Here is a 20,109-nt window from a genome sequence, read left to right on the forward strand (position 1 = left end):
TGTCCTTTTAGGTCCATCTTGATACCCAATTCTTCCAATTCGGGCTGATTGAGTCTCCTTGGTTTCATCAAGGAACGGCTCACGTGTCGGCGGATGACTCAATCTCCGATTCGCTTTTCTTTTCTTCCCCGCCGAATCATTTCTTGCTGGAACCCCGCCAACAGAAGACACTTTTCCTCCACCCCTCCTGTCCTCCGCGCCATTATCCAGGAGTCCAGCAATAAGAAATCCAAGATGGCTACGTTGAATACAAAGACTGGCCAGGTCGTTGACCGGTCCGTCTTGGATTCTATGCTCCGTCGCCGCCTGTTCTATACTCCTTCCTTCGAGATCTACGGAGGTGTCTCCGGTCTCTACGATTACGGTCCGCCCGGTTGTGCCGTCCTGAACAACATTGTCGAAACTTGGCGGAAACACTTTGTTCTGGAGGAGGATATGCTGGAGGTCGACTGCACCATGCTGACCCCCGAAGAGGTCCTGAAGACTAGCGGACACGTCGACAAGTTCGCCGACTGGATGTGCAAGGATCCCAAAACAGGAGAGATCTTCCGCGCGGATCACCTAGTGGAGGAGGTTCTTGAGGCCCGTCTTAAGGGTGATAAAGAGGCTCGTGGTCAAAAGGTCGAGGTTGACGCGGAGAAGGAGGCCAAGAAAAAGAAGAAGGCAAAGAGCGTGGCAGTCAAGCTGGATGATGCGGTCGTCAAGGAATACGAGGAAACCTTGGCCCAGATTGACAACTTTGACGGACCGCAGTTGGAGCAAATCATCGCCAAATACGATATCAGAAACCCTGTTACCGGTGGCAACGTCCTCCCTCCAGTTTCTTTCAACCTTATGTTCCAGACCACGATTGGACCTAGCAGCAACATGCCCGGCTACCTGCGCCCGGAGACTGCTCAGGGACAGTTCCTGAACTTCCAGAAACTGCTCGAGTTCAACCAACAGGCCATGCCATTTGCTTCAGCCTCCATTGGCAAGTCCTTCCGAAACGAAATCTCGCCTCGTGCCGGTCTTCTGCGCGTTCGTGAGTTCCTGATGGCTGAAATTGAGCACTTTGTCGATCCCGAGGGTGGTAAGAAGCACGCGCGCTTCGAGGAGGTCAAGGATATTGAGCTGACACTGCTCAACCGGGACGTGCAGCTGTCCGGTAGCACGAAGACCGAGAAGATGACTGTTGGTAAGGCCATTGAGTCTGGACTGGTGGACAACGAGACTCTTGGATACTTCCTTGCTCGCATTCAGCTGTTCCTGCTCAAGCTTGGTGTCGACCCAACCAAACTCCGATTCCGTCAGCATATGGCCAACGAGATGGCGCACTATGCGTGCGACTGCTGGGATGCGGAGCTGCACACTAGCTATGGCTGGATTGAGTGTGTCGGCTGCGCTGATCGCAGCGCTTATGACCTGAACGTACACAAGAACAAGACTGGAGCTCCTCTAGTTGTTCGCGAAACTCGTGCAGAGCCATTGAAGGTCGAGGAATGGCAAATCGATCTCGACAAGAAGAAGTTTGGGCCCCGTTTTAAGAAGGACGGCAAGACCGTTGAGGCTGCCATTGATGCTCTGTCCCAGGAGCTCCGGGAGAAGCTATCTCTTGACCTCGAGAAGAGCGGCAAGATCGAGATTGATGTCGAAGGTGTTGCCTCTGGCCAGGTTGAGCTCGAGAAGGACATCATCAAGATCGAGAAGCGTACTCGTGTCGAGAATGTCCGCGAGTACACTCCCAACGTTATCGAGCCATCATTTGGTATCGGCCGTATCCTGTACAGTCTCATGGAGCATGTCTACTACTATCGTGAAGGTGATGAAGCGCGCGGTGTAAGTTCTTTATCATTTGCTCATACACCTTCTCCCATTCTTACTTGATATCTAGGTTCTGGCCTTCCCCCCGGTCATCGCACCAACTAAAGTTCTCCTCGTTCCCTTATCTAGCAACGATGCATTCCGCCCTATGATTCAACAATTGACCACGAAGCTTCGGCGGTTGGGCGTATCCAGTCGTGTCGATGACTCTTCCGCCAGTATCGGTAAGCGATACGCGCGTAACGACGAGCTCGGAACACCATTTGGTGTCACTGTCGACTTCCAGTCTGTCAAGGACAACACCATCACGCTACGTGACCGTGATTCCACAAAGCAGGTTCGCGCGAGTCAGGAAGAGATCCTGCAGGCCCTCAAGTCCCTGGTGGAAGGTGAGGAGACCTGGGAGGATGTCCGAAAGCGCCTGCCTGAGTTCACCGGACAGGAGGTGGATTAGATCAGTGATATTGGGGAAAAATAGATGAACGTTTCTTACATGTTTAAAGCTGTACAGTCGCGTAGTTGTCGTAGTCTATCCGGATCATTTCCGCGGTGGTGGATGCCAAGATCTCCAGGCCACAACGTCATTCCAAACATCATTTGTCAAACATGGCTTCATCTTCATTTTCCCGGCTCCTCATCCCACCTTGCGATCGTCAAGCCACTTTTTGTCGCGCTCCTGGACCTGCAGGTGGTCCTGAATATGGCGCCCAAAATTCCCTCCGCGAAAATCACCCTCTCCTGCCCTCTGTTCGCTGCCGATTTCGACCCGCGCAATCATGCATTTCTTCTTGTTGCCGGCGGCGGCGGCGAAGGCCGAAGCGGCGTGGGCAACAAGATTGTAAGTAATCAAAACATGGACCTTTTTTGCATGGTGTATATAATAACAATAGATACAGTTTCTATTGAATGCGTTCAAACGCCACGAACTGAGTGAGGTTGTCGACGTCGAGCTCTCACGCGATGAGGACTCCGTAACCTCGCTCGCTGCGGCGCAGTCAACCGATACCTCAATAGTCACCTTTGTCGGTATCAACAGCTCCCTCGCATTGCAAAAACAAAATCAAAACCGGCACCTACGATCCTTTCATATCGATTATCCTCCGCGACGCGCAGATTCGGCTTCTTCGGGTTCCAAGCCCTCGAAGCCAGGGCAAACTGTAAATCTGTCTCAGGAATCGGTATTCCGAACAGTGGCTGGGCCAAAGGGTTCCACAGACGTATATCAGCGAATTACTCGGCTGTCGCCTTGGAACGGCGAGGGTGCGACTCGTGTCGCGGCGATTACGACCGGATTGGCTCCTTCGGGCGAGATCGTCTTTCTCAATGCCAACACGACTACCCCGGAAGAGGGCGATGTTATTGCCAGGATCCGTCTGAAGAGTGACGAGGAAGCGGAGGATATCGACATCGCCGGCCAAGACGAAGATACGGGGTTGTTCACTGCGGCGTACACTAACGGGTTTGATGTTTTTACATGTCGCATCTCGCCGGACCTTAGATCCAACGCTGCGCCAGATGTGCGATGCGTGTATAGCCCAGAAAATACAAAGGGCAAGGGGCCACGGCCGAAGTTCCGTGCGTTGCGGTTCCTCTCACCTACGACGCTATTGCTCTTGCAAAATGCCCCGGACCGCAAGGGCTGCGAGCTTATCCTTCTGGACCTACAGCCAACGATATCATCACCCGCGTCACAGGCGATAATCCGTCAACGCAAACTTCGTAAATCAATCAAGATTGGTTTGGGTCTTGACGTATGCAATCTCAGATCCGAATCACAGGACCAGCAACAATCAATCATCGCCGTGTCCGGCAGTGATCAGTCCCTTGAAGTCCTAACTGTTGACTTCAATGCCAGCCGACAACACCAAACAGGAGCCGGTTACGGCCCCCTTCGGATATACAAAACTCTTCATGACGTCCATCCCTTTTCAATGACAAAGATATGCTTTTCAAATTTCATTCCGCCGCTCAGCCCAGTCACTCCGGAGACACCCCCACAATATGTCAAGCTGGCCTCCGTAAGTATGGGCAATACTGTCGTTGTGCACACATTCCCGCTATCTCCGACGCCGCCGTCAAGTCGCAATCCTCGCTACGTTCTCGTGCGGCCGGGCGGCTCCGATTTCCTGATGGATCTTTCCGGTACTCTGGCTTCCGTCTTCTCCATCGTACTCGTTGTCTTGCTTCTCCAGGCCTTTACCGAAATTAGAGGAGTCATGCCTCCATACCTTGGTATAACGGATTATTTACCACCTGATCTCCGCACCAAGCTTGCAGTGCCCTATAACGCTCCTCTCACTCCTCCTTCTCCCTCCTCGCCAATCGTGCAAACTGAAATACTCCCAAGCCCTTCGGCTGCGCCTGAAGAATCACAGTCTCGTCTCCTCCGCGATATTATCCCAAATTCAGATACATCCCTTCTTATCTCTTGCAACCCATCAAACAACGACCTCGTCATTGAGCCGCATACCCCAAAGCTTGACTCCGAACTCCCGGAAGCGGACTCGGAAGCAGAGTCAGGCCCTGACCTAGACTCAAACTCGGCATCCCATCCCGCCCGACAATGGACTGACCTCTCCAACGAGGACCGCATGTCTTGGAAAACGCATCTAATCAACGCTGGTCTCTGGGATCAGCAACACGATGAAGATGAATCTATCCTTTCCAGTGTCTTTTTCCGGGAGTTGTGCCCTCACCCTCAGCCCCAACCTAATCCCGACGAAGAAAGCGATACTGGCGTCGATGAGAAAGACAAGTAAGAGGTGGATTATAGCCCAGTACCATTTTCGGCTTCGAATTTTGTTTCTATGCTAGGTTTGTAGAATGGTTCGTCTCTTCATGGCCATTTTCTAGACAACTTCCTTCTTGTATTATGATGTATGCATGTTTACGATTATATGTTTATCACTATTAATCAAATTCTTGAAACGAGGTTTGCCCTTACTGCACGCGGTGTTGGGAAGTCTTTGCCCAAAATAAGCTATCTATTGACTTTGGCAACTTCACGTAGTTGTTGAGAGAAGTCAAGAAAGAAGAACAGGCCCAACCACTGCGTTTCCTTTCTAGGACTTCTGACCTATAAGCACATCGATGGGTCTATGTATGGTGTGCCTCCTTGAATACCTAGGTACTTACTGGCTATAAACAAATTATTTCCGTCGTGGACTCATCGCTGGACAGATACAGGGTGAGAGGGTGAATATCCTATTACCAGTCAAATGTATGCGTTTTCAAGAAGAAAAAGACGTTCAGCCTGCGCCGGAGACACGAGGCCCAAAGAGAGAAAGCCACGAATATTAAAATCAGCTTTATTTTTCTCCACTGAATTGCAACCGCGTTGCCCGAACCCTCAAGGCCCGGGACCGTCAAGGGTGCCACTGACGGATTAAGCGGAACCAAGATTATTCGATGTCGACGAGAATCTGAAGAGAAGAGGAATGGGAATCAGACGCCAAAAGTGAACGCCGGGTTTATCAATGCCAAGCGGCGAGGGGAGTGAGAACTTTAGCAGATTGGATATCACTCGAAGCAGAAAATATTCACATGTCGTAAAGTTTCAGCGACGCGTAGATGTCGTCCACATGTGTGTGGGGCAGGACGTGTAAATCGTAAGGAAATGAAAAGCGACGGGCTCGACGGTCGCGAAATAGGACATTACTGAGTGTTCTTCTTCCAGCGGAGCAGTTCTGCTAGGCTAGCGAGGCTGCAACCCGTCTTGAGGAAGTCATGGTCCAGCAGTTCCTGTGCCGTCGCACGGCTGTCCACGGCTACGCATAGACAGACGCTCAGGAAGGATTTGAGTTCCTTGCTGAGCTTCTCCGGTGCCTTGAGTCGAGGAGTACCATTAGTAGCAATAAGGTACAGAGCCTTGAGGGGTTCCTCATTCAGGTATGGAGGCTCGGACTCGATCATCTCAATAGCCATGATACCCAATGACCAGCAGTCAACTTTGGGGCCATATTCCTTTTGCTTGACGACCTCAGGGGCCATCCAGTATGGAGTACCGACCATTGTAGCACGTTTGCTTTTCGTTTCAGTGAGCTTAGCGCAGAACCCGAAATCGGCTGGACTGTTTGTCAGTAAAGTCCGTGACAAGTAAGAATGGGAATCGACTGACTGATTTTAACATGGCCAGCTCGATCAAGAAGAACATTATCACTCTTGATGTCGCGATGGATTATGCTTTGACTATGCAAGTGGGCCAATCCTTTGCAGGTCTAGTTGGATTCGTCAGCAAAAAATCGACCCATTGCGCAGACATAGGAGTACCAACCTCTGCACAGATTGTAGCAATTTGGTCTTCCTGGATAACACGGTTGTTGTCGATAACATCAGTGAGAGCACCACCCTCCATGAACTCCATGACCACCCAGAGCTCATTGCTTTGCTCCTGGAGAAAGGAGTCCAAGAAGTTCACAATATTTGCATGTTGACTGTCCTTCATGACAATAATCTCGTTGACAATCAGCTCCTTACGCGGCTGACTGCGCAAGTCCATCTGCTTGATTGCAACCTGGCAGCGTGGGCCATACTGCCGATATAGCTCCCGAGCGACACCGGAGGTGGCATTTTCCTTGACCCGGGCAACATATACGGATCCAGAAGCACCCTGTCCAATCTTTCGTTGTTTGCTGTAGCTCTCGTTGGGGTTGTCCTTAGACACAACCGACCTCAACCTGTCCATAACTTCATTCTCGCTCATAGCCGACATGCGGACTTCTTTCTTATGGGGATCGGCCTTCTTAGTCAGAGCAGCTTCCGCCTGACGGACTCCATCCGGAGTGGCCTTCTTAGGCGCCTGTTTATTCGCAATGTTCAAGGGCTTGACAGGTTGCACAGGTGCAGGAAGCTTGCTGGGAGGAGGGCCTTGCGTCTTTCCATTGTTCTGGGCACGAGCAGCCGACGCTTGAGTACGAGTATCTTGGGGAGCATATCTCGAACTGGACTGGTCATAACCTGGAGCGCGTGATGCGCCGCTGGATGAATAGTCTCCAGGTCTCTGTCCTGCAGTCGGTGGGGACGGTGCCGGCCGTTGAGCGGTCAACTGGCGCGCCGGGTCTTGGGCCTGACGGGCAGAGCCAGGCGCCTGCGGGGCAGGACGGCTGGGCTTATAACGGTCATTCATTGATGGGTCGGGCGATCCGTATCCTCCCAGTTCTTGTTTAGCGAGAGGAACACGAGATTTAGGAAGAGAAGCGTTGTAAGCATCCTGTTCAAGTCGGTTCTGCTCCTCTTCGCGTCGGCGGCGGTCCTCCTCTACGCGTTGACGCTCCTGGTCAGCCATCTGCTTCATCCTTTCTAGCTGCTGCTGCTGGTCAAGAGTCCTATCAGAGCCAGATTTGCTTGGTGAGTGGCCAGACGAGGCAGAGCGGCTAGAGTAGGATTGACCACTGTCCAAGCGTTGCGCAGGGGCTGGCGGGGGTGGCCTTGGGGGAGCGATTGAGCCGCCTACGGTGTTGTTGCCATACGGCTTTGCCTGACCAGCTGGCGCGCCCAGGCCGGCATAATACTGTGGGTTTTGTTCACGCATCTTAATGTCGGAGTAAAACTCCAAGACCTCAATGACTGCTTGCGGGTTCTTCTTGTAGTCTTCCTTGGTAATCGCGGACGCAGTCAGAAGCTTCTCCCACTCCGGAGGTAGACCAACAAAAGCTCCTGTTCGCGGGTCGAAACCGACATGAACACGGTGACTGAAGTTTGTCGGATTGCTCACCCCCCCCATTCCAGGACAGCGTTCGTAAATCTTATCAATCCAATCGTAGATCTCTTCGTCGGACCTAACCTCACACGTCAAGCTCTTCGTCGGGACATCGCGAGTAATTAGCGCCGCCTTGGAGGTAGCATCTTTCGGATTCGCGAGACGGACAATTTCGAAAGCCATTCGTGTGTCTTCCGAGCGAGAGACACCTGTGACGGCCGAAAGGGGGATGGAGAGCACAATCTTGCCTGCCTCATTTTTCAAGAAGTCCAATCGAGATTCACGAAGAATCAAGAAACGCTGATTCCATGTAGCCAGGAATTTGTCCTCTTTGCAACGTACATATCCTTCCTTAACCACGACATGCCCTGATTGATCTGTCTTTGTGCGCACGAGAGAGGGGCTGCTGGTATTCGGGAACAGCGATAGGTTGGCACTCGGCGTACTTGGGGAATCCAAGCTCATTTGATTGAAAGACGTTGTTACACCGGAGCTTGCGGCGAGGTTAAGCTTTGGGCGGTCGGTCGGTGGGCGAGGGGCGGGCCCAGGATTCATGAACTGGTCTGCGGAATACATGCCGCTAGACGAGGTCAGCTGGGCATAGTTCATTGGAGCATCGAAGTTTCGCATGCGATAAGAGAGACGGACTAGGAAAAGCCAGAGGAAGGCGGGGTCATGCTGACTTACTTTCCATAAGAGGAACTCATCCCAAGTGACGATGGGGATGTCGAAGCCCCTAGAGGCGGGATCACCTCTCAGACGGGAGGGGAGAAAGTTGGCTGAGAAGCGTCGTGAAAACCTCGACAACTGCACGGGACACTGCCCAGAGCATCAGTAACTATACGCCTTCAAAAACGGAGGGTTTGTGGCAGGGCCAGATTCGCGATCCAAGGGTTGAGCGCATTCGCACCTGGATCCAATGCCACAGGGGATCCGGGTCAGCCAGTGAAAGGCTGGGGTAGCAGTCGGAGACGGGGTTGAACAATAGGGGTTGAGCCTGAACTTGGGCCTTACCCACGGTTAATGCCAGAGAAGGCTTCCCGCGCTTTTGAGGAAGCTGCGGGCAGAAGCAGCACGTCTCGGATTCTCCTTTTTATCCAAGCGCGCTGAAGCAGGAGACGTGCAGGGGGCCGATTCGGGAGGTAGCAGAGTCCAAAGAGCGGGGGATGGGGGGAACACCAGCCGAATACAAAATCGGGGTGAGAGAGAGCAGGAGGTGGTGCAGAGGAGCGGAAGAAAAAAGGTAGAAAACCCCAGACTTAAGGGCGAATTCAAGATACGCTCCTGAGTCAGGGGGTAACAGAGGGCGAGAAGAGTAAACGGTGGATGTGGGAGTTTCACCACCGCTGGTTGGACTTGGGGAGAGGCTCCAGAATCCCTGAAGGGGGCGGCGGCTCTTCGTTCACTCCTCTTCCTGTCTTTCTTGCCAGTCTATCAGGCTTGTTTCTTTGGGCAAGATTCAATACTGCTTTGTCTCGGACATTATTATTATCTTGCTAGCTGACAGTTTCAAAAACAATGATACTAGTCTGGACTCGAGCTTGTGAGTATGCGGTGATCTACTTGCACGTCAGAAATACTTGGATAAGGGTGACAATCTGGAAAATCGTCCCGGTTTCAACGGAGTTCGTGCCCAATATTGGTCGGGGCTCTATCCCATCCTATGATCAGTGTATGCACTCCTGGTTCGCTACTAATTGTTCAACTTAGACTATATATATATGGCATGAACAACCAACGCTAGCCGTGTTTCAACTTGATGCACTGTTTGAAACAACGATCCGATCGAGAACCAAGATGATGGAATGCTTACCAGTATGCAATGATGCATGACTCGAATACTTCGTATAAAAACCGAAAGTCTTGCCGGATCGCGGAGTAACGCCTGAACTATCTCAGATTTCAATATCCCTCTTTAAATGGGTACCTATGCCTACGGGGGGTACCCAAACCCATGCCCTATTTAGGGTACTGCAATACATCAAAACCTGGATCAAGGGATTGTAGATACTACTTTGTAGTCTGTACTCCACCAAAGATCGGTTCATAAAAAACGGTCCACAGGTTTCCGATTCCGCCCCTTAAGCCAAATTCAAACCGAAAACATGGTGCTGGATTCTAATGAAGCAACTGACGCAATCATATAATGTCTTTGCTTGATTAGCATGTTCGTCATTAAGGAATCTATCATTGGGAGCGATTTGCATAGCGGCTGTGAACTCGAGGTAAGTATATATATAGAGTTTCTCCCATCGCTACTCTCCGAACGGATAGTTGAACTTGAGCAATCCGTTTAATCCTCCTACCCATCCATCATGAGCCTCGCCATCTCGAGCCTCGCCGCCCAGGATCCTTCGCATGACGCAGGGCACTCCACCCTGCCATACATCCTCACTATGTCGCATCTCTTCGTTCCAGACGCGAGCCTCCATCCCAGCTGTCATCCCTTGTGTCATGTTGACGCCGTCTATACTGACTTCAAGTTCTCTACCCCGGTTTTTCTCACTCAGGCGAAGCGTGATGGGCGTGCTGGCCGGCAGAACCAAAGGTCGGAAGCTAAGACTTCGAGCACATATTGGTGTTAAAAGCACTGCTGGCACTAAGGGATGCACGATACTACCTCCGCTGCTGAGGCTATATGCTGTACTTCCAGTCGGCGTGGAAATGATAATACCGTCTGCCACGGCTTCAGTAAGAAACCTTCCTCCCACGTATACGTCCAAGATGGCAAGATGTGGCTCCTTTCCACGGTGGAGCAGTATTTCATTCATGACATACAATCCATCGTTTCCCATGCCTTGGCTGGGCTCCAAGCACTTATCTGCTTCAACGGGGTGTCCATCCGCAGTAAACAGGGCGACCTTGAGACGGTTTCGCATCAAGATACGGGCTCCACGATCCAGACCCATAGACTTGCCGCGAATCGAGGACCATCCGGTGATGCCTTCTGATTGCTCCTCGGCTTTCGAGGAATGAGGGGCCCCGAGTACAGGAGCACGATCACCCACTCCTGCACCGGACATGTAAACTTCGCGAAATGCGCGCTTATATTCACTAAATTTCCATTCGCCAAGGAATCCCAGAGTGCCCATGCTGAACGACAGCATGGGTGGAACATTGACGCACGTGGCAAACAGAGAGGAAGCATGCAGGATTGTCCCATCGCCGCCAAGTGTAACGCTGAGGTCCACTTTCTTATGCAATGCACATGGCAGTCTATCCAAAGACGCCGTATAAACAGGGAACGACAAGGACGAGTGTACTTCCTCCGCGACCTTGGGTTCCAAAATGATGCCAACATTTGGATATGTGGACGCAGCGTGGCTAAAGTGTGGAAGGGTTAGCGTGTTCTTGCGAGGAGTTAATGGCCGAGAGCCAACCTGATAAACTCGACCAGCGATTTTGTCACTTCTGGAGCGCAGTCTTTCTTAACGACAAAGACGTTCCTCGGGGGTCCCGGCCACTGGAGAGAAAGAAGATCATTTTCATTTGATTCTAACAGTATTTCACTGATCAGCTAAAAGAATACTCTCTTCAGGTGATACACACCTTGATAACTGGGAATTAGGCGCGGTGGAAGCGAGTCAATATTTCTGATTTCCTTGCGTCTTGGAGTAACCGAGAAGTTCCGCTTCAATAGAAGTGGCCGTATTGAGTTGATTTTCGGCGTCCGGCTTATCACCGGAAGCATTGTGCAAACGAGAGAGATTGGGGACTTAAACAGATAGCTGGCAGTCTGGGGTTATCATTAGAAAAATGTTAGTCCAATCATCAACTGTGCTAGCTAGAACGTCGGGCATGAATATTCCGTAGACATTTTTCTGATGTAGGCGGTTGATATAGGGTTTGGTTTGACAGTAGGTAGAAAGCTATGATCAAGAGTCGGACATCCTTGGCGGCGAAATACCGGCCAGAAACCCAAAACCCCCAGAAAGCAAGCAGTGGTGGATTAGGATGCAGCAGCTTGAACAGCAGTTGACAACTTGATGGTACCCCAGAATGATCGTCGATCGCTGACCGCCTTGAAGGCCTAGGTAGCAGTGAGCACTAAGTTAGCAGTAGCAGCTTCCAACGTCATGGTGCCTGCCTGTTCTTCCTGCTAGCCGAAGTTAGGCTGGCCACAAGATCGGGTGCATCAGCCGTAGTGATTCATACTGGGCTCCCTCCCCAGTGTCTTTCACCTCTTTATGTGATCTCTGGGATGTTCGTTGCATTCTACCTTTCTCTTCTTTTCCGGTGAAATGGCTTGACCTGCCCATCCTTTCTCTTATTATTCTTTTGGACCCGTTTTTGCGTGAGTTATTCTTAGAGTATCTGATTCGGTAAGTAAACACAGAGCTGCTCAACTCATGGCCCTTCAAGATGGTCGCATGATGACCTTCAGTGACTACAGGCTAATAATTGTAGACCAGAACCTTAACTCGCTCTTTTTGAGAACTATTATTGCCGCGCTTCTTTCACTGTTTGAACACAACAACCCTCCGCCATCATGAGCGAACCCGATATTCGACAGCGGAAGCCAACGGCTCACAAGAAAGACGACCCCCTGGTCCCTCAAGACGCTCAACCACGTTTGAAACATGGGATACCCATGCAAATGCTGCGCTCCTTACTCCTCGCAACGTGGTTCAATTGCTGTTGTGTAATCATTCTGGTGACGCAGCTGGTCGGTTGTCCCCTGTACATCATCAACAGAGAATATTACTATGCTTGGATGTCATCCACGAAACGATCTTTTGGACTGGTGATAACAGCTCTTACTGAGTGGGGCTGCCCTACATATGTCCGGGTCAGCGGCGACGAGAGTGTACGCGGGCACATCCACATTGCCGACGACGGTCGTCTGAAGACAACATTTCCGGAGCGCCTTGTGATGATTTCGAATCATCAGGTTTACACTGATTGGATCTATCTTTGGTGGATTGCCTACTCAAACATGATGCACGGCCACATCTTCATTATCCTGAAGGAGTCGTTGAAGTACATACCTATCCTCGGCCAGGGCATGACGTTCTACGGCTTCATTTTTATGGCCCGTAAATGGCTGTCTGACAAACCCCGCCTCCAACACCGCTTGGAAAAGCTGAAGACCCAGCATATAGGCTCTGATTCGGGCGCTCCGAAGTACGACCCTATGTGGCTCCTTATTTTCCCGGAAGGAACGAACCTTTCCATAAATACCAAGCGGCGAAGCGATGCGTATGGAGCTAAGAACGGGTTTCCATCCATGAGGCACCAAGTTCTCCCTCGTTCAACTGGGTTGTTCTTCTGCTTGCAGCAATTGCGGGGAACCGTTGAGTGGGTATACGACTGCACCGTCGGATATGAGGGTCCTCCGTAAGTCGCGATGCTGTTTTGGCAATTTCGAATATAGCTGACGATTGTTCTTTATACCCAGGAATGGCAGTTATGCCGATAAGTATTTCACTCTCCGCTCAACGTATGTGCAGGGACGCCCGCCAACTTCTGTCAACATGTACTGGAGGCGTTTTGCGGTTGCGAACATTCCTCTTGACGACCAAGACGAATTTGACGCTTGGCTAAGGGCCCGTTGGACGGAGAAGGATGAACTGCTTGACCAATACTTTGAAACCGGTCGATTTCCGTCCGCCTTAGCCGGCAGCATCGAAGTAGGTGATGGTGATGCAACGCAGTTGAATGCAGCCGAACTTGGGTACGCTGAGGCACATGTTAGACTGAGGCACTGGACCGAGATTGGTCGGATATTCAGGGTTATTTTCGGTCTCGCTTTTCTTTGTCGGGCTCCTAAACTGTTAGGACTGGGCCAATGAACCAAGCACTTGCCGCCGAAGTAACCGTCCTGGGTCTTCTCGGTCTATCTCTAGGGCGTCCTGACTATGAATGATGTCCACTCCTATCCTTACGACTGATGACCTATTATTTACAGGCTCTAGAGAGTTATAGTTGAATGTTTCCCTGCTTGATAGAAGTTCGCTGCCGTTGGCTCGATCGACGTAGAAATCTCCTTGAAACTCATCCTAAGTGGTAGACTTTGGGACATAACTCGGCCATATTTTAGGAACTGAGATAGTCCTGTATTATTGACGTACTCCGTAGTTGTTAGAGTTGACGCCACAAATTGGCGGTGTCCTAGCCACTGTTTATGCCTCAGGCTCCTCAATTCCAAACCATTGTCCTGGACTCTTAAGCTTAGCAACTGGGCCGAAATCTGAGGTGCAGGCAAGCCGGTCGCTCAGTTTCTTTCGTTGCGCGATCACTGTTTGTCCCGACATCGCTTGCTGGGTCTCGCGTATGAACAGAATATGAGTTGAGCTCTGAGCTTTACGACAGGTCCTACAACTCCTTTTCGACCGCGCTTTCATCTCCGCGTCTCGAAGCTCGCGCTGCCAATTGGACAAGTTCGCATACACCCGCCATGACCACCCTACAGAACGGATATTCAAACGGTGTCAATGGGGATACATTCTCTGTGACCGGTTCTCCGGCCAATCTTCGCTTTTCTGACATCCCATCTGCCATTGACATTCCTGCATCCACACTCGACAGCGAGGTCGAAGTCAGTCTCGAAGGGCTTCCCGACGACCCTACCGAACTATGCACGCTCTTGGAGAATGAAAAAGCGGCGAAGAATTTCTGGGTTATCATAGCGCTTGCCTACGCCAAACAAAAGCAGATCGATCATGCGATTGACATCTTGAATAAGGGTCTCGCATCGGTTGCCCAAGGCGCTACTAAGGAAAAGCTGGGTCTTTTGGGATGGGTATGCTGGCTGTACTTACTGAAGAGTCGAGAGGCACCCCGGGTGGTGTCAGACGGGGGTCTAGGAACAGAGGCGAAGACCAAGGACTACTACATTCAACAGGCTACGGGAATTTTGAACGAGGCTTCGCGCCTAAACCCGTCCTTCCCGCCTCTATTCCTTGCTCGTGGTGTTTTATCTTTGTTGCGCGCCTCTTTACACCCCCCGCGATCGGTTCGACCAGGGACTGTCGATAACTCAGAACGCGTGGAATCCTTGCGACAAGCTCTTAAGCAGTTTGACGAATCGTCAAAAGCATTTGGTGGCAGGAATATTATGGCCATTATTGGACGTGCGAGGGCGCATTATCTACTCGGACGATATGCTGAAGCGCTGGAAGGGTACCAGAAAGTTCTAATGAGGATGCCCGGATTGACTGATCCAGATCCGCGGATCGGTATTGGATGCTGTCTATGGCAATTAGGCTTCAAGGATCAGGCCAAGATTGCCTGGGAACGTGCCCTAGCACTGGTATGTCATTTTGGAGTGCGCGACTTGTTTGGTCGGTTGAGACTAATGCTGTTATTGTCGCCCTACAGAATCCCGACTCCAAAGTTGCCAGTATTCTTCTTGCGGTATATTACCTCTACGACAGCTCTCGACATGCCACAACGGACCCGGCGTTCGGCTCCCTATACAAGGTGGCCATGACACAATACACCCAGAAATCATTCAAGCTGGACAAGGAATACCCCATGACGTGCGCTCTGTTTGGCAGTTATTTCCTGTTGCGGAAAGCCTATTCCACTGTTGATACCCTTGCTCGCAAATCTATTGAGAACACCGACGTCATGCAAATAGCCAGCGACGGATGGTACCTTCTCGGTCGGAAATGCCATTATGAAGGTGACTTTGCCAAAGCGGCGGAGTTCTATAACCGCTCGGACCAGGCTCGTGGTGGAGGTGACAAAGGTTATCTTCCGGCCAAGTTTGGCTCCGTACAGATGCAGGTGTCTAACAAGGATTATGATGGAGCCAAATTCCAGTTGGAGAAGATCATCCAACAGACAAAGAATCCGGAGTGCATGATGCTCCTGGGCGCCCTCAATGCGGAGGAGGTCTTTACTGCGCTGCGCAGTGGATCAAAAGAAGACAAGTCAGCCGAGGCCAAAAAGGCCATCACTCTATTCGAAGGCGTGCGCGCGCTATGGAAGGACGAAAACAAAAAGATTACACCGGACGAGTCCGTCTTAGTATACCTCTCTCGGCTGTATGAGCAGACTGCCCCGGATAAGAGTATGCAGTGTTTGACACAGCTGGAAGAACTGCAGCTATCCGAAATACCTGATGAAGAACGCCCTGAGGGCCTCGAAGACGAGCAAGAAATCAAGGCTGCACTCCGATTGCATCTCCCACCGCAGCTTCTCAACAACATGGGTTGCTTTCTATACCAGAGCTCGCAACTCAACTTGGCCCGCACCATGTTTCAAGCAGCGCTAGACTCCTGCGTACGCTCGCAAGAGAAAGAGGGTGGAATCGACCCAGATGCGCTTGTTACAACGGTAAGCTACAACCTTGGCCGGGCGTACGAGGCGTCCGATATGCCTGACGAAGCAAAGAAGGTCTACGAAGGTCTTTTGGAACGACATAGCGACTACACAGAGGCGAGCGCACGTTTAACATACCTTGCTCTTCGCCGTAGCCCGACGGACGAAGGGCCCAAGAAGATGGCAAAGCTGTATGAGACTGATTCAACCAATCTCGAAGTTCGGGCTCTGTTCGGGTGGTATCTCAGCAAGTCCAAGAAACGGGCTGCAAACATTGCAGAAGACCATGAGCAGCGCCATCACAAGCATACACTGCAATATTTTGACAAGCATGACCGGTACTCACTAACGGGCATGGGTAACGTCCACCTCCTGTTTGCCAGAGACATGCGACGTGATACAGACCAAGAGAAGGAGAAGCGGCGCAAAATGTACGAGCGGGCCGTTGAATTTTTTGACAAAGCTCTTCAACTGGACCCGCGGAACGTATATGCAGCGCAAGGTATTGCCATCGCCCTAGTGGATGATAAGAAAGACTTGAGCACAGCGGTGCAAATATTCTCTAAGATCCGCGACTCGTTGAAAGATGCTAGCGTTTACCTGAACTTAGGACACGTCTATGCAGAGCTACGCCAGTACACGCGCTCCATCGAGCACTACGAGGCCGCACTATCCAAGGACCGGGCCCGCGACGCCCAAATCCTCGCCTGTCTCGGCCGCGTCTGGCACTTGAAGGGAAAGCAGGAGATGAGCCTCGCCGCCATGAAGACGGCCCTAGACTACGCCCAGCGCGCACACTCCGTCGCTCCCAGCCAATCCCACCTCGAATTCAACGTCGCCTTCGTCCAAAACCAAGTCGCCTCTCTCACCTACAGTCTCCCGGAAACACAGCGGTCTGTGCAAGACGTACAGGACGCAGCAGATGGCCTCCGTACCGCAGTTGGGACCTTTGGACGTATCGCCCAGGTCAAAAACCCGCCTTACCCTGCTGAGTCTCTCGAGCAGCGCGCCAACATGTCCAAGACGATCATCAAGCAGCTTGAGCGAGCCCTCCAAAGCCAGAAGGAATACGAGGAGAAAAATGCCGCTAAGCTGCAGCAGGCCCGCGAAGCCCGCGAGGCTGAGATTCGTCGCCGGGAGGAAGAAGTCCGCAAGGCGCAAGAGGCCGAGCGCGAGAGGAAACAGCGAATCGCAGAGGAACGCCAGCAGCTCGTTGAGGAGGCTCAACGGCTGGCCGCTCAGCGTGCAGAAGAGGAACGAGCCCGCGAAGAAGCGGAAATGACTACCGAGTCCGAAACCGGCGAGAAGGTCAAGCGGAAGAAGAAGGCTGGCTCGTCCAAGCGGAAGAAGCAGCGCCTTGAGGATGACTTTATCAATGATGATGATGGAGACGCGGGGGCAAGCCGTAGCTCTGAACTCGATGAGAGTGGCAAGGAGGAGGGTGCACCAAAGAAGCGGAGACGCTTGGAGAGGAGGTCGAGGGGTGCTGCTTCTGGTAGTGTAAGGTCCTCGAGCAAGTACAAGAGCTCAGAAATGGTGGTTGATTCAGATGACGATGAAGAACCCGCTGCTACGCTCGCCGGAGGGGCTGATGAAGAGGAAGAGGAGGACGTTGTACAACGGCGCAGAGCCAAAGTGACGAGGCGGGTTGCTGACGACGATGACGAGGAGGAAGATGAGGCTGCTCCCGCGGCTGGTGGTGATGACGATGACGATGGGGACTTGTTCAGTGAAAAGGAGGAAGACACAGAGATGAAGGATGGCGAGGATGAGTAGTCTCGCTGCGTCATCATAATTACCACGATGTAGTTTACATTTCTCCTTGAACTTTTCTTACTCTTTGATCCCAAACGATGTATATTTGGCGTTGGGATGGATGTATTCAGACTTGAGCTTTTTTTTTGCTGCGTGCAATACACTTGAATTGGTTTATTTATAATCTATCTACAGAGTACTCCGTATGGAGTATTTCGGTAATAAATGCGAGACGTCAATGCCTCTGACTCGTCGTCATATGTTGAGATTCTACTGAAACTCGAGAATATAGAGGAGACACTTGGAGAATAAGCATTTCTGACAGATTGTCATGGTGATGGAAGTCATTGGTTTTTACATCTTCATCCCTGGGCTTCGAGATCTAAACAATTGCGTAACCGTAGTAGGTGCTCCAAAAGAAGTTATCCTCGGAAGTAGATACTCAATACACGACAATAAAATTCTACCATAACCTACAAGATTCAAGCCATTCCGATTTCATTTCGTCGAAAGAACGGGCAAAGGCGTCATCAAGGTTCATATCTGAGGCGATGTTTACTCCATAGTTCTACTCCGTACGGGAGTGAACTGGTCGGATAATTGTCGGTTCTACTCGAATCTTGATTCCTGAAGGAGTTCATGGGTCATTAAGGGATCAGGATAGAAGGAAGAGGATTCAGGAAACCAACAAGGAAGATCTCCCCTTCAGATCATGTTAAGATTAACTTAAGAAAAGGCTTGTCATGCTGGGTTCCGTGATAGTTGGCGCTCCCCTTTTGCTCAGACGGAGGCGACACCATCCCTGGACGCCGGACGTAACAGCCCCTGGCGACAGAGTTTTTATATCGAGATTTTGGGAGGCTTCCTTGTCAAGAGGACCATGTCTATCTTGTGCTACAGGTGATGAGCCTGAGTGGCATATCGGAATGGTGGTTGGCTGTAGCTTGTGCCGCTCTTGTAGGACCGCGCGGTCGTGTTGTCGGCTCCAAGGTCTACATCTTGTAGCCTAAACGCAAGCTTCGATGCAGCTGCACCGAGACTCCAGAGGAGTGAGGTGACGAGGACACCGACAGACATGTTTGCTATCATATGCTATGTCCAGATTCCAGACCTCGCCCCATCGTGATGGAGCGACACGCTGAAACAGGGTGGATCAACCAGGATATTTCGATCAAATTCCGGCCGAGGCCCAAGTCGAAGCCTGAGTCTGACATTCCACACAATTTAATATTCTTCGGGCTATAATGGACTATCGAGTCTTGACTCTTGAGTCTTGAGTGAGTCGGTTGTCGGTATCTGTCGACCGTCTCTTCAAGAACCCAGCAGGACGGCACGAAGAAATAGACAAAGCAATAGCTTTGGATGCAGGTGACGGGTCACAGAAGCCACTCGTGCTGAATGCAGGTACTGGCGGTGTGATCAGGCAGCATAAATGGTGACACTGCGTCATCCTGCATGTATTTGTCTCCAGGATGTTTGGGGTTTACTGTTTGCTTGAAGCCTCATGTTCTATTTCTGAATCAGTAGTGAATCTGGAGCAAGACTGTGCGCCTTCATCCCACGGGGATCAACTATGAACTGCCGAGCACAAAGTGCCCGCCTCAGCTCCATCAGGTAATGCTATGCATCTTCATAACTGCCATATGATTTCGATGATTCAAGATTGAGTATTTTGACTCTCGACTCTCGACTCTCGAGATGGCATGACGATCACTGTCCCATCCAAGAGATCCAGAGGCTTGTAACCAACGGTAACTGAAAGAAGGATGCGCCGTGACATCGGCCCAAGGCACAGGATCGGTGCCACGGTGGCCGGCCACTCACGGGGCTCAACCATGTGGGGAGAGCGTTGACTGTTCCTGGATTTGACTTTCGGGTTGAGTTGACATCTCGTCTTCCTTATTTTTGGCGGACCTCGGGCTCCAGTTTCATTCAGTCTTCTCAACTGTTCAGTGTGTTCAGTGTTCACTGTCCACCTGTTTGTTGACAACCTGGGGACTGTGAGTCTCCGACAGAGGGAGTTCGAAGGCTGTAACAAGCTACTCCGTAAGATTCCTGCCTCCTGATGCTCAGGGACCCGTTCTGCCTGAGGTGACACAATCCGATAGTGCGAGCCTTCCATAGGCTTTCGATGCCTCCTCTCCTCGCTAGAAAACAGACTAACGATCTCCTTTCTAGCTTCGTTCGCTGCTTCCCGCTTCGGTCGACCTCATTTCATATTTTCGACCCAAAGAACGTGCTTTTTCCTTTTCCGACTCTCCTGAAAACGCGATCCAGACGAGGCAGAACCCACCCGCCGATACCTGCCGCACTCGGTTCATCGGTTGTCAGTGTAGTGTGGGATGCAATCATGCAAAACGAGTCTGGAACAGGATCATCTTCTCTGACTCTCAGTCTCCACTCTTCAACAACAAAGGAGCAAGCGCGATGCAACGGTTTGTAGCCACATCCAGCCCGACTACTCCGTACGACTAGATACTTCCTAGCTTATTCGCACTTGAGGCTGGGGCCGGATTCCCACGTCACATCCCTGCCGTCTCCTTTTTCTTCTATACTGTATGGTTAGAACGCCTAGTCTACCTATC

General features: G+C 51.3%; 5 protein-coding genes across 5 annotated transcripts; 3 read left to right on the plus strand and 2 right to left on the minus strand.

Annotated features, from left to right (window-relative positions):
• Positions 1–234: 234 nt before the first annotated feature.
• DSM5745_10569 (glycine--tRNA ligase) lies at positions 235–2,257 on the plus strand (the record flags this gene model as incomplete). The annotated part of the gene is made up of 2 exons (XM_026752585.1): positions 235–1,818; positions 1,874–2,257. The coding sequence occupies 2 exons, from the start codon at positions 235–237 to the stop codon at positions 2,255–2,257; spliced, it is 1,968 nt and encodes a 655-aa protein (XP_026599028.1).
• A 246-nt stretch (positions 2,258–2,503) lies between these two features.
• DSM5745_10570 (uncharacterized protein) lies at positions 2,504–4,562 on the plus strand (the record flags this gene model as incomplete). Its single annotated transcript, XM_026752586.1, has 2 exons — positions 2,504–2,641; positions 2,700–4,562. 2 exons carry the CDS (start codon positions 2,504–2,506, stop codon positions 4,560–4,562), a joined length of 2,001 nt encoding a protein of 666 aa, XP_026599029.1.
• An 895-nt stretch (positions 4,563–5,457) lies between these two features.
• Positions 5,458–8,131, minus strand: DSM5745_10571 (serine/threonine protein kinase CLA4; the record flags this gene model as incomplete). Its single annotated transcript, XM_026752587.1, has 3 exons — positions 5,458–5,867; positions 5,921–6,020; positions 6,077–8,131. The coding sequence occupies 3 exons, from the start codon at positions 8,129–8,131 to the stop codon at positions 5,458–5,460; spliced, it is 2,565 nt and encodes an 854-aa protein (XP_026599030.1).
• Positions 8,132–9,756: 1,625 nt separating this feature from the next.
• DSM5745_10572 (NADH kinase POS5) lies at positions 9,757–11,192 on the minus strand (the record flags this gene model as incomplete). The annotated part of the gene is made up of 3 exons (XM_026752588.1): positions 9,757–10,825; positions 10,882–10,996; positions 11,051–11,192. The coding sequence occupies 3 exons, from the start codon at positions 11,190–11,192 to the stop codon at positions 9,757–9,759; spliced, it is 1,326 nt and encodes a 441-aa protein (XP_026599031.1).
• A 798-nt stretch (positions 11,193–11,990) lies between these two features.
• Positions 11,991–17,545, plus strand: DSM5745_10573 (putative RNA polymerase II transcription elongation factor (Ctr9); the record flags this gene model as incomplete). The annotated part of the gene is made up of 4 exons (XM_026752589.1): positions 11,991–12,838; positions 12,900–13,175; positions 13,814–14,753; positions 14,822–17,545. The coding sequence occupies 4 exons, from the start codon at positions 11,991–11,993 to the stop codon at positions 17,543–17,545; spliced, it is 4,788 nt and encodes a 1,595-aa protein (XP_026599032.1).
• Between the last annotated feature and the right edge of the window lie 2,564 nt (positions 17,546–20,109).

This window comes from Aspergillus mulundensis (assembly GCF_003369625.1).
Source record: "Aspergillus mulundensis strain DSM 5745 chromosome Unknown scaffold_15, whole genome shotgun sequence".
Lineage (NCBI taxonomy): Eukaryota > Fungi > Ascomycota > Eurotiomycetes > Eurotiales > Aspergillaceae > Aspergillus > Aspergillus mulundensis.